The sequence below is a fragment of the Lissotriton helveticus genome, chromosome 10, assembly GCF_964261635.1.
Source record: "Lissotriton helveticus chromosome 10, aLisHel1.1, whole genome shotgun sequence".
In the NCBI taxonomy this organism is placed as follows: domain Eukaryota; kingdom Metazoa; phylum Chordata; class Amphibia; order Caudata; family Salamandridae; genus Lissotriton; species Lissotriton helveticus.
Window position 1 is genome coordinate 988,603,202 of NC_136071.1, and position 13,943 is coordinate 988,617,144.

Sequence of the window (13,943 nt, forward strand, 5' to 3'; positions counted from 1 at the left end):
GTATTCATTCCTTGACACTCTTTTGACTACTAAGAACTCCCAAACTGCCTTGTAGCAAATGAAGCTGGGGTATATCCACTATAAACAAAACTAAATACATGAGCTATATGAAACTCCTCGTGGAACTGATTTTCTGAAGGTAAATAGATCTGGTAAGGAAGATTCTGGGCTCCAATATTTACTCCAGGGACCACAAAAAACTGCCCTAAATAATGAAACTGTTTTCAAAGATTAAAACTGGACTCTCGTGTGGCAAATTCAGAGCCAGAGAATGAAGCCTGTGTCGGGAAGAAGTGATTTCCGTTTATAGAAAGTGCTTAAGGATCAAAGGTAAAATGTGTAAGTCTGCCCAGTGTGCTAAAGGCAGCCAGCCGCGCTCTTCTGAAATCCGGTTTAAGATTGCTTCATTTCCTAAACCCACAGTGGAGTAAGTTCGTCCATTTAATATTGTCGGTAAAGGGCTAATTGAACTCCTGGGTCTTGGCATGCAGTCAGCTTCCGCAGTTCTGTCTTTAAAAGTTACAGCAGTTGAGTCACAAAATGTAAGTTCTGAGGAACTGTGAATCTTTTAGGCTTTTTTGCTTGAAAATTAGATCAGAAAGTTTAGACAACCGTATAAACGACACCCCCAGAGCTATTGACGCAATGGCGCAAATAGACCGTATAACTCTTTTATCATAAAGTTAAGAGTTTTGTACAATTAATAAGGCATCAAATTGCTTACAATTCAGATTATTATATCTGACACACCATGGGCATAGTTTACGGTATGAATGCTAAAACACATGGCCTTGCAAATTATGTAATTTATGAAATCACTGACAAGTATGACAGATACATTAGCTTCACTGCGGACCTGGGGCCCACACCCAGAGCAGGAAGTTTTTCCAAAAGTTGCCAAGTTCTGAGGTTTTAACATATGAGGCTAGTGCCTAATTTGTCAAAAAGAAAAAAACGTACCAGGGCCCTTCTGAGAAGACCACTGCCGCTTGCACACCACCCATTGCCCCTGCCTACGCTGCTAGTGCCAGTACCAGCACAACCATCACACTCCTGTAAGTGTGACAATTCCAGCCCACCCTAAGTTATAAGAATGGCCGGGCGGCAGGTATTACAATTTTTTTTAATAAATAATGAATTATTAAACTCTGTTGTGCTCTTCTCAAATTAGACAAACAGCGCCACCATGTGTTGGACTGTCATGAGTGTCGGTGGTGAGCGAATATATGATGTTACAACGCAAACAATTACAACGCATACCTTTACTATGCAGTTTTTACATCGCAACTACCATTACATCGCATGATTTTACAACACGTCATTACAATTAATTTTTAGAAACTACCATTACAACGCATACCATTACAACGCATACCATTACAAAGCATAATACTTTTGGGGCAACAGTGGGGTAAGTGTTGGAAAGTGTAGGGATAAAAACTACTATTCCCACTGCAGTGAGTGCATCGGTAGGTAAAGTGTTGGATAGTGTAGGGTTAATAATTACTATTCCTTATCCAGTGAGTGCAATAGTAGGGTAAGTGGTGGATAGTGTAGGGGTAAAAATACTATCCCCATGTACCCCAAAACCAATACCCAGCCTAAAACAAAAAAATCCCAATTACTTACCTTATAATGCGTTGTAATGGCAGGTATTGTAGTGACATGCGTTGTCATGGCATATGCTGTAATGGCATGCGATGTAAAGGCAATTGAGTTGTGACAGCTTCGTTGTAAAGGTAGTGCATTGTAATGACTGCGTTGTAAAGGTTGTTTCCTGTGGTGAACATTACATGTCGGTACTGAGCATGGACAATCACTGGCTCAAATTAAGCACTGTGTGGCTTCTTATCCCTTGCTACTTTTACTTTAAAAAGTGAAGACATGGGGCGTGGCCATAATGGCGACGGAGTAGGACGTGTGTTAGAGTCCCTCCGGCGCCACGCTAATCTCAGCTTTGTGTAACACCCCCTCGGGGCACCGTTTCCACGCGCGGCAGTGTCACCTGCGGTCGCGCTGCTGCGGACGCCCAACCGGTGGCCTTGGTTCTGCTCCCGGTGCTCGAGAGGCGGTGATTGGTGCCGTGGCCTTCCCGCGGGCCGGCAGCCGCGTTAAGTCCTGAGCGAGCATTGGGGACGGCGGAGCCTGCGCCCGCTGCTGAGCCCTTGCGGACCCCGGCTGGGGCCTGAGAGGAGCGGTCGCCAGCGGGTGGCAGCTGTGGGGAGCCCACCTATGGGAGGAGTGACCTCCGATTCGGCGGCTAAGCGGGAGCGCAGTGGTGAGCCACGAGAGACCGAGGCTTCTGGGCCTACCCGGAGCAAAAGGAGGCGGGGCCGGGAGCGGGCGCTCCTTGCCGGCTCTGTCCGCCGCTGTCCCGCCGGCTGTGCAGGCCTGCCCTGGGGTGCTGGATTGCCTTCTGGGGCTTTGACTCTGGGCTGGGTTCTGGAGTGCTCCGAGGCCTTTGCTGTCTGGCCCGGAGGGGGCTCTCCCCCGGTCCCTGGGACCTTGAGGCCTACCAAGGAGTCGAGAGCCTGTTGAGGGCTGGCTGCCTCGTGAAGATCCCTCGCAGTGTGGATCCTTCTGCCTGCCCCCCACGCCCCCCCCCCCCCACCCCCTGGACTGTGCTGCCTGGCCGTAAGGTGGCGGACGCGGCGTGGGTCCCTGTATAAATTGGCGAACTGGCGGCCTGCCTGCCGGGGTGAGTTGCTGAGCCCCGTTCCCCGGGGGTGTGTGGAGTGCACTGGGGTGTGGTTGTCGGGGGGCCTACTGCCCCGCCCCTATGGACTGCGGCTTGAGAGCCATTAGCGCCCACTGCTGCCTGCCTTTTGGGGGGGGCCCCGCACCTCTGCACTGAGGCCTGAGAGACACTTGTGCCTACTGCTGCCTGCTTTGAGAGGTGATCAAGGGAAAAGTGAGCGACCCAGTTAAACCCTTGAGGGCTTGGGTAATAGAATAAATGGGTAGAGATGCCTTCAAGGGATGTGATTTAAATGAAACTAAATTATTTAGTCTGACTTAGTGGGAGGAGAAATCAATTAACCCCATGTATAAATCATATGTTACTATGCAAAAGATCTATTCGTTTGAATCATATTTAACAAAAAAACAAACACATTAAAACATAAAAACAACGAAACACAAAGGTGTATATACAAAAGGATTTTATCACAAAAAATTCTCGGATCAGCAATAAATCAAGAAAGCAGGTAAGGAAATGCTGGTGTAAGTAGCGTATTAATAAACTAATAAACAACACAGCAAAACCTAAAAAAGAACATCTATCCCAAACAAATAATGAATCAAACACTGCAGGGATAAGACGGATCCCTGCAGTGTTTGATTCATTATTTGTTTGGGATAGATGTTCTTTTTTAGGTTTTGCTGTGTTGTTTATTAGTTTATTAATACGCTACTTACACCAGCATTTCCTTACCTGCTTTCTTGATTTATTGCTGATCCGAGAATTTTTTGTGATAAAATCCTTTTGTATATACACCTTTGTGTTTCGTTGTTTTTATGTTTTAATGTGTTTGTTTTTTTGTTAAATATGATTCAAACGAATAGATCTTTTGCATAGTAACATATGATTTATACATGGGGTTAATTGATTTCTCCTCCCACTAAGTCAGACTAAATAATTTAGTTTCATTTAAATCACATGCTTTGAGAGGTGACCCTGCCCCAGGGAGCTGACTGGAGTGCACTTGAGTGGTGCGCCACACCTGGCGCCTGGGTTGGAGCGTGACCACAGATCTTGGCGCGATGGCTAACAGGCCCCGTAAGGAAAAAACAGGCAAAGAGGGAGTCCCGAAGGGGTCGCAGTTGGCGGCGTCGCCGGGTGCCAGTGCTTCCCCCAAGCGGAACGATGACGAAGCCCCCGCTACCAAGGCCTTTATGTTGGAGCTCTTCTCTGCCATCAAGGAGGACATCTCGGAACTCCACTCCCAGCTGGCTTCTGATCTCAGAGAGGTGAGGAGAGACGTGGATGGCATAGGCGAGCGGGTGGCAACGCTGGAGGAGCATGACCTAGGGCTGGCAGGGGATGTGCACCAGCTCCAGAAGGACGTGCTCAGGCTCACAGAGCAAAACTTGGACCTCCAGGCCCATGTGGAGTACTTAGAGAACCGGTCCCGCCGGAACAATATCCGCATTCGTGCTGTGCCTTGGGACGGTGAGGCAGGAGACCTGCGAGGCTATGTGGAAGCCCTCTTCTTGCAGGTTCTGGGAGAGGACGATGTTACCGAGATCCGGATGGACAGGGTCCATAGAGTGGGGCTGCCGAGAGGAGCGACTGCTACACCTCCTGACATCTTGGTGTGTGTACACGACTTTCAGCTTAAGGAGCACATTCTTCGGAAGGCGAGAGGTATCACCGCCTTGCAGTTTCGGGATCATCACCCCCAACTCTTCCAGAATCTGGCGGCCTCCACGCTGCAGAAGAGATGCGACTTTGAACCAGTGACGACCTTTCTGCGCGACCGCAATGTGGCGTATTCCTGGGGCCATCCCTTCCGCCTCATTTTCAGATGGCAGAATAGATTGGTCCAGCTTCGGTCCCTGCAGGCTGCCAAGGACCTTCTTGGAATGGACGACGAGGCCCCTTCTCCGAGTGCCGGGCGCTCGCCGGCGCGGCGCAGGCGGCGTTCCTCTTCCTCCTGGCAAAGGGTGGGGCGGCCCACAGCGCAGACTAGGCTGGACCTTGCGGCTAGCCTGCAGGAGAGAAGTGGGGCAGTGGCCTCTGTAGTAAGCGTGACTACGGCACCGTCGCAGGACAGCTCGTCTGCTGCTTGACTCCAGAGGGAAAAATGATCGGCGTCGGAGGGACTCCCCCTGCCCCCCCTTCACTCAGGTACCGAGGGTAACTATGTACTTTTTGGGAAGACGCCCCGGTCCGGTGAGCGTATGGGGCACTAACTGTGACATCAGTCCCCGCTCCCTGAGGGTCCTAACGACAGCCCTCATTGTGGAACTATTTCTATTTCTGAATTTTTCTGTTTGTTTTCTTTTTGGGGCTTTTCAAGTACGAGTTGGGAAGGTACTCCTGTTGAGGCTCCCGTGTCCTGGGGTTGGGGGGAGGTGGGGGGATCGACTGTGGGATTTCCTTTTCTCCTTGTTGCCGCTCACTGTTCCATTGGTTCTAGAGCGGTACTTACTCTTCTTGGGGGGAGGAGGGTCTCAAGGGGGGTTGTTGGGGGTAGTGGGGGAGGTGGTGGTGACTTGGCTATGCGGTTCGTTGCGACTATTAGTATGTGGTATGCTGTATGTATGTGTTTTGCCGATCTGGGCCCGTGGGCTCTAGGTGCTGTCTGGGCCCTTGGGGTCCCTTGCTGGGGGGTACTGACGCGGACTGTCCTGGGGCGGCCCTGGGTGAGGACGGTGGGGAGTCCCTTTGACAGTGTGCGTGTAGCGAGGGGGAAGTCACTATTTTGTAATGCCTCTTAGTATTGGCAAGTGGAATGTGAAGGGCATGAACTCCCCACAAAAGCACCAAAAGGTTTGGAAGTATCTGAATGATCACCAGCTCGATGTGGTGGGTCTCCAGGAGACTCACCTAGCATGCAGGGATGAGCTCCGCCTCAAACACAAGAATTTCCCCCTTATTTACAGATCTTCTGCTTCCACAAAACACAGGGGGGTGGCCCTTCTCTTCCATTCAACCCTCCATTTTCAGCCTATGGGGGTGCTCAGCGATAAGAATGGCAGTTGGTTGATGGTTAAGGGTATGGTGTGTGGTAGACTGTGCACCTTTGTGGTGCTGTATGCCCTGAATGCAGGACAAAATGGGTTTCTCCAGGGCTTGCTGCGGAGCGTGGAAGATTTTGTTGAAGGAGTCCTGATCCTGATGGGGGACTTCAATCTGGTGTGGAACAGGGAAATGGATAGCTCTCACATTCAGAGGTCTACTACTGGCTTGTTCTCCTCTGAGACACAGCGACTGCTAGGTGACTTGGGGTTGGTTGACGGTTGGCGCTCCATGCACCCACATTCTCGGGATTACACTTTCTTCTCCCATGTCCACCACTCCTATTCATGTCTGGACCACATTTTCTTGAGTCAAGCCCTCAGAGGGGATGTCCGCGACTCCAGTATATTCCCGCTCTCTGTCTCTGATCACAGCTTGCTGGTGCTCGGACTGCATTGGTCGGCGCAAGATGTTGGGCAACGCATGTGGTACTTTCCGGCCTCGCTTGTAAGGGATGAACCCTCATGCAAGGAACTGAGGCAGGCCATCCGGGACTTCTTTGCTCTTAACGCCGTATCTGACACGGCAGTTTTCACCACCTGGGACGCCTTCACGGGGTCCCTGAGGGGCACCTGTTTGGCCCTCAACGCTCACCTCAACAAGTTGCGGCGTTAAGAACGTGAGGAGCTCGAGGAGGAACTCGCTGCTCTAGAACAAGCGCACAAGCTTAACCTTTCCAGATTGACCCTTCGCCCACTGACTGCTGTAAGGGGGAAACTTCGGGCCCATTAATACAACAGAGCGGAGTTTACCCTGCTTAGACTTCGGCACCTCTCCTACTCCCAGGGGAACAAGGTGGGGAGGCACCTGGCCCGACAACTTAGGGATAAGAGGGAAAAGGGCTACATAGGGGGTATCCGGGATGCGTCGGGGACACTGCAGCATCGGGATGAGACCAAAGCTACTCTATTCGGACGCTTCTATGCCGCACTTTATGCAGGAGAGTCCTTGGACTTTAGGGACCAACAGGACTATTTAGGAGATCTGCCCTTACCTCAAGTGTCCAAGGAGTGGAACGAACTACTGGCTGCCCCTGTTACCAGAGCGGAAGTGCTAGATGGCATCAAGGCGTTAAAACTCCATAAGGCCCCTGTTCCGGATGGCTATACTGCTCTTTTCTATAAGATATTCGCGACGGAGATAAGCGACTATTTGGTCACTCTTTTTAACACCATGGCAGAGGCCGGGGAAACATCCGGCTCCATGGCAGAAGCCTTGGTTTCGATTATCCCTAAACCAGGGAAGGACCCGACTAAATGCTCCTCATATCGCCCGATAGCCCTCCTTAACATAGACGCCAAGCTGTACTCCTCCATCCTTGCAAGTCAGCTCCAAGACTTGCTGCCAGCGATCATTCACCCAGACCAATCTGGGTTCATTAAGGGGCGCCAGACCCACGACAATACGAGGAGGATTATCCACCTGATCGAGAAGGCCAACAGATTTCATATACCAGCGGTCCTGCTTGGTCTCGATGCGGAAAAAGCCTTTGATCGGGTGGACTGGGGTTTTATGTTCCACACCTTGGCCGCCTTCGGATTCTCGGCTAAGTTCATTTCAATGATCAGAGCGAATTACAACAGCCCCCGCTCTAGAGTGGCGGTAAATGGCCACATATCAGAGTTTTTTTCACACTCCCGGGGCACCAGACAGGGCTGCCCTCTCTCCCCCCTGCTCTTTGCTTTAAGTATTGAACCACTGGCACTGGCGGTGCGGGAGCATGAGGGGATAAGAGGTCTCCCCTTCTCTGGGGAGTAACACAAAATTACCCTTTTTGCCGATGATGTCCTGCTATCTGTTGTTGATCCGGCTACCTCTCTTCCACACATTCAAGAGGTGCTACTGCGCTTTGAGGAAGTGGACGGTTTCAAGGTCAATTACGATAAATCGTATGTTCTCAATCTAACACTCTCCTCGGCAGAGGTGGACAGAGTGCGGCCACTTACGCCACTCCCTTGGGCCTCCCACTCCATCCTATACCTAGGGTTCCGGCTGACCCCATCGATAGGGAAATTATACTCTGCTAATTTCCCCCAGCTGCTGGCAAAGACCCGTGCGGAATTGGACCGATGGAGACCAAAGTATATCTCATGGCTGGGCAGAATTCACACGCTAAAAAAGGTCCTTCTGCCCAAGTTTTTATATCTTTTCCAGGCACTCCCTATACCGATGGACTTGGATTTCTTCCGGCGCCTCAAGACCCAGATGCTCCGCTTTATTTGGCACGGGGGTCGGGCGCGGTTCTCCTTTGCTACTCTGCGTCAGCCGCGGAAGGAGGGAGGAGTGGGCTTCCCAGATATGCACCTCTACTACAAAGCCGCGCAGTTACGAGTTTTGGTGGAGTGGTCCCAGCAATTCTCGGAAAAACATTGGCTGCATATGGACAGGAGTGTAGCGGGGAGGTCGATCTGGGATTTGGCATGGAAGCCTAAGAGGGACAGGCCCAAAAACGCGTACATCAGTACCCCCACTGGCACCACCCTGAAGGTTTGGGACACAGTGTCGCGTGATGAACGCTGGACTACGTTCCCGTCCTCCTTTACGCCACTACACTTTAACCCGGCCTTCCCACCGGCGTTGCATGAAGGGCCTTTCGAGGTATGGAGGGAAGGAGGATGTAGGGCTCTCACGCACCTGTTTCATGGCCATACCCCGCTTACCTTTGCCAATTGTATGCGGGACTACGGAGTCCCTGCTAACGAGAGATTCCGCCACCTCCAACTACTTCATTGGGCCACGATGCCTCTGGTTAATGAGGCGGCCACAAGGCCCCCCTCTCCCTTTGAGGCCTTCATCTTGCGGACCACTGTCATGAGGGGTGCTATCTCCTTTCTCTATAGCTTGCTGCTTACCTCCGCCGTATCACCTCGTCCCAGGTATATGGCCCATTGGGAGGAATTCCTCGGACGAGATATCTCTGAGGTTGAGTGGTCGTCCCTGTGGCGAGACATCACGGCACATAACCAGTCGGTGGCGTTGAGGGAGGCCCATCTCAAAACTCTCATGGACTGGTATCTGCACCCGGCCAAGTTACATCGCATCTTCCCGTCTACGTCGGACAGATGCTGGAGGGGCTGTGGTTTGCTGGGAGATTTCCGCCACATCTGGTGGGACTGCCCGATCATCCGCCCATGCTGGGAAGAGATCCTAACCCACATCAAAAAGATTCTTGGATACCCAATAGCTGACTCGATGGCCCATGTACTGCTGGGTCTACGAGACCCAGCTCTCGAACACCAGACCCGAGCAGACAAAAACATCTTGTGGCTATGTTTCGGGGCCGCCAAACTCACTTTGGCAGCTGCCTGGAAAAAGCCGGAGGCCCCGGCCCTGTCCCGGTGGCATACAAAGTTGTGGCAGCTTCTGAGCATGGAACGAGTAGTGGACATCTTCTTGGTCAACTTCAAGAACTTTATATTCCGTTGGGGACCCTTGGTCCGCTTCCTTTCACATGGGTTACCTTCTGCAGTGTGCCCGTCTACAGTGCGGGCTCTCCATTTATTTCAGGTTTGAATGTGGAACTAGATTGAATGACTGATTGTGTGATGTCACCACCACCAGGGGGGGTGGGAAAGGTGGGGGGTGGGGTTAATTTCTTGTTCGTTCGTTCTTGCGGCGCCCTCGATGATAAATGAGGCATACAAGCGACGTGTATAGTGGTGATGTGTATGGGTTCCACTGTTCGGACCTCTCGGAGCGTCTCACCCATCGAGATCTTGAACTGTGGCCAGCGCTGTCCCGCACTTCGCTGCCCTATCACCTCGATGAACTGCCCACTGGGCTACAAGGACACCGCTCTTTGGGACCCATCACCTTTGCTTTTTGCCTCTGCTTATGCCCCCCTGTGTGGGAAGTTGTGCGGGATTGTCGCTTTTCTTCTTTCTGTTTTCTCCAATAAATCAAATAAAGATAAAAAAAAAAAAAGTGAAGACATTACAGCCTGCTCCTGATGGGTCCTTATCTTCAATAACTGAGCGAAGGTGAAGTTCATTCTTAACTGTGCACATTTAGCTAATGAAAGATTGTGTTCTCTCTTCTCTGTTCCCTAAAACTGCTCAAAATGAATTACAGTGGAAAGTGCGTACAGAGTGCTTCCTCCAATCAGCAAGCAATGTCAGTCAGGAGACAGGGTACGGTGCGCACTCACACTTCTCCACAGTACCTATGACGTGTTCAAAGGAGAGGAGCTGTAGCAGTTTAGATGGAAGAAGTTGCGTGGCGTCGTTATCAATAGTTTAGCAGGTGCAGTAGCACCAGGGCTCAGGGGTGAGAAGGATCCTGCGCACGCCAATTGTATCATTCACTTCCCTAACAGGATCTGCGGGTCAATTTCTGTGCTTGCATTAGAATCCATGGCACCACTCCTACTCCCCTGAGTAGGCCTTAAGACTCAAGATTCTTAAACATTTTTGCACACCAAGGCACAATTTATGCACATAAAAAGGCAGTTATGAGCCTTTATTACAAAGACATTAGTAGTGTCTGCCATATTTCTTTCACATAAAACACTTCTGCTATACTTCATTGACCTGCCCTGAACCTTGTGCAGTTGTGGCTAAACCAGAACTCCTGTTTTTGCTGATATTAAGCTTATACTCAACGATAAAATTGAGGAGCGCGTGATTATATAGAGGGGGGGCTGACGAACTGACAAAGAAGCCAAAAGAGGAAAAAGTACTGTGGGACATGAGCTTTCAACTACGGGTTTCAAAAATGTTGAAATATGTTGTACAAACAGTTTTGCCCTTCAAATATTTAAACTTAAAGCATGCTTTTCAAATAGACTTGTAGACATTCCACATTTTGTCAACTATTTTTCTGAATATTGAAAATGTGACATACGACAATTTGCTTTAAAGCGAACACATTGTCCATAAAAGTTTTATTTTTAAATATTTTTAGATTGTCCATCCACTTCTATTTGTAACATGTCTAACTTGTGCCCCTTTGTGCCAGTATGTGTCTTTAGTGATAAAGATATTAAGTATAGAGGCTTACCTTTTTTGCACACACTGTTACAGTCTTTCAAAGACACAAAGTTATTAGAATTTCCTCCACATCCTGTGTAAGCAAACTCTTCACAGGCCTTACTTTGTGGGTTGTAGTAATACCGAGTAACCGAGGCGGAGCAAGACCCCTCCTCCTTTGGGCTGTGGCAAAAGGAGGGCGAATCTGAAAAATAAATATCACCTAGGTAAACTAAAGGCACCACTGATGGCAATGAATGAATGATGAATGAATGGCAAGTGAAGCATTGCATGGATAAAGGTTATACTTTGCGATGAAATTCTTGCTGCGCTTATGATGCTTTGCAGCACACATGCATATTGCACATGATCATTCATTCATATATCTTTGTCCTGGTGCAGGTAGAGTGCGCGTAAGCAGCCTCAAGCTTTGCACAATCGATGGTCTGCAAAAAGTGCAGCTTGCTGTGAAGTGCCCGCTGCTCTGATTAATAATAATGAGGAAGGCACACTCAGTGCTCACAGCTTCCAGGAGCAGTCACTGTTACAATCAAAGATGTAGTCTCGTAGGTTACAAAAGATGTAGGTTTATTAGGTTTAGATCAGGTTACAGCTAAATCAGGGAAATCCCTACCAGGAGCAGCCCATCTCGATCCAAATGTCCACTCATCCAAGCACAAACACTCTCAACATTCCAACCATACAAGGACCTCACTCACTGGCTGAGCAGCAGGGAACATCAAGACTGGGGAGAAGGCATAAGATAGCAAGAAGCCATAACAGTCACCTGCACAGGCACACTGCTGTGGACATCGCAGAGTGGATGAAATACGTCGTGTACCCACTTGTCCTTTGTACCGTGCACTGTATTTGCAATGGCAGTCGTGAATTAGCACTGTGCATTCTTTCACAAAGTCAACTATGCTGACTTAAAGAGTGCAAAGTGATTTCACGACTCATGAATGCAGCACACTTACCTGTGCTTTTCCAAGGTGGGTAATGAAGCACAAGGAATTGTGTAAGTGGGTGCATTATCAAAGAGGACAGTATCCTTCTCCCTCCAAAAATCCCTCTAGGACACATTCTGAAGTCGAGAATCAGTGCCTTCAGCTATTCAATAATGAATATGTTAGTTCTCTTAAAGAATGATGTGAAATGACTTACACCCAGACATGCCAACCCTCCCGATTCAGGCGTGAGACTACCGATTTGAAGGCTGGTCTCCCGCCTCCCGATTCCTACAAGCAAAAACCCGATTCCTTGGGGGTTTCAGCTGACAGGGCTTGGTGTTGTTTAAAGTGCTAATTCTTCCAGCAAAGAGTGGCGATGCAGGGGCGCTTGAAGTGGTGAAAAACCAACAAGGCGTCATTAACAAGGGAATCGTCTTCTAAAGACCTGCGAAGTACTGGAGAGGAGTGGGGGGGGGTTGCTGTGTGTGTGCAGGGGGAGCTGTTTCAGCCCGGGCTGTCACAGAGGGGTGGGGGGGGGGGGCAGGCACTGCCAACAACCTGCCAGGCCAATGTACAGCACTTGTATTACCCTCTCTCTGCCTACCATTATGCTCCATGCTTCTGAAAGGTAAGAACAAAACGTGCATTTGCGTTTCAAATGTCCGATCCTACAGCAGCACACTTCCAAAGCCCATACATTCCAGTAACCCGATTCAAGGCCCCATTCTCCCGATTTTTTTTTTTAAATCTCCCACTTTGCTCTCCTGAAATGTTGGCATGTATGCTTACACCCTTTCCACATACAAAAGAAGGGTTGTGGAATGTGTGTTTCAAGAATTTTGCACATCTCTCCTCCTTCCTGTTATGTTATGTTATGTTATGTTAAATTACACTTTTACAGCGCGCTGACACCGGAGGTTTCCTGGCGCTACATGACAGAATGAGTAGATGAGTATAAGACCAGAGGAGGAGGAGTTAGCCTAAAGATGGAAAAAGGTGAGTTTTGAGCATTTTCCTGAATTGAAGCAGAGTTGGGCTGGACTTGATGGTGAGAGGGAGAAAGTTCCAGTTGGCGGGGGCTAGATGGGCAAAGCGACGACCGCCGAATTTCTTGGTTTTGATTTTTGGGGCGGTGAGCAGGTGAAGATGGGCAGAACGAAGGTTGCGCGTAGGTCGGTGTGGGGTGATGAGTGTATTCAGGAAGGCAGGACTGGTGCAGTGGAGGGCTTTGAACGTAAGACCGCCCAGTTTGAAAGCCGCCCTTTGTTCCATCGGTAACCAATGGAGTCTGTGAAGCATGGGCTTAGCTGATTGCCACTTGGGTATTTTGTAAATGAGGCGGGCCGCCTGGTTCTGTACTCCCTGAAGGCGGCGAAGCAGAAATTGAGGAAGTCCGAAATACAGGGAATTGGAAAAATCCATTCTGGATATTACCAATGAAAGAATAACCTGAACCAGTGCGGAGTGAGGCAGTAGGTGACTGACTTTGCGAATTTTCCGGAGTTGGTGCATACAGGAGGAAATCACAGTGCTCACTTGGGCTTTGAGGGATAGCGCGCCATCAATGATCACACCCAAACTTTTTACAGATTTGGCCGGAACTGGGGGGGAACCTAACTCCATAGGCCAAAATTGTGGGCCCCAATGAGTAGGGCTAAGTCCAGGGAGAAGGAGCTCGGTTTTGCCAGGGTTTAATTTAAGTTGATTATGATTCATCCACTGTTGGATGTGAATCATGGCAGTGTGAAAGTTACTAACGGCATTCGGGGAATTAAGTGGAAAGACAATTTGCAAGTCGTCCGCATAATTGACACTGTAATGTTCCATGGCTGAAGAGAGTGCCTAAGCTACCATTTCTATATTTTTCAGGATGTGGTCATGAACAGTGGTGTGGCAAACGTTTCAACCACAACCAGTAATGTGAAGAATTAAATATATGTGCAAGCACACACTCACGCGCTCACGCACACACACACACACACACACACACACACATACTACTAAATATCACTTGGCAAGAGCCTCCTCGGTCCCAGGAGCGGCCATTTACATGAATCCTTCTATTGTGATCCCGAGTGTGTTATGCTGTGACGTACAGATGCTATTATCTTCAAAGCTGAAATGTCATGCAGGCATAGGCAAGGGCATGTTGGGCGTACTTCCTTTTATTCTCTAATGTATATATTTTTTGGGGTTCCCATTGTCTGCCCTTCCTTGTAAACAACCGCAAAACGCATTACATTTTCCATGACAGATATAACTGGTGTGAAGGAAACACACATG

General features: G+C 49.4%; 1 protein-coding gene across 1 annotated transcript in view; it reads right to left on the bottom strand.

The window, feature by feature from the left end:
• The window catches only part of TFPI2 (tissue factor pathway inhibitor 2), a 52,359-nt gene that overhangs the window by 12,771 nt on the left and 25,645 nt on the right, over nt 1-13,943 (bottom strand). The window contains exon 4 of the mRNA XM_078664411.1: nt 10,742-10,915. Within this exon, the coding sequence (XP_078520537.1) occupies nt 10,742-10,915 (174 nt within the window). The remainder of the gene's footprint in view (nt 1-10,741; nt 10,916-13,943) is intronic.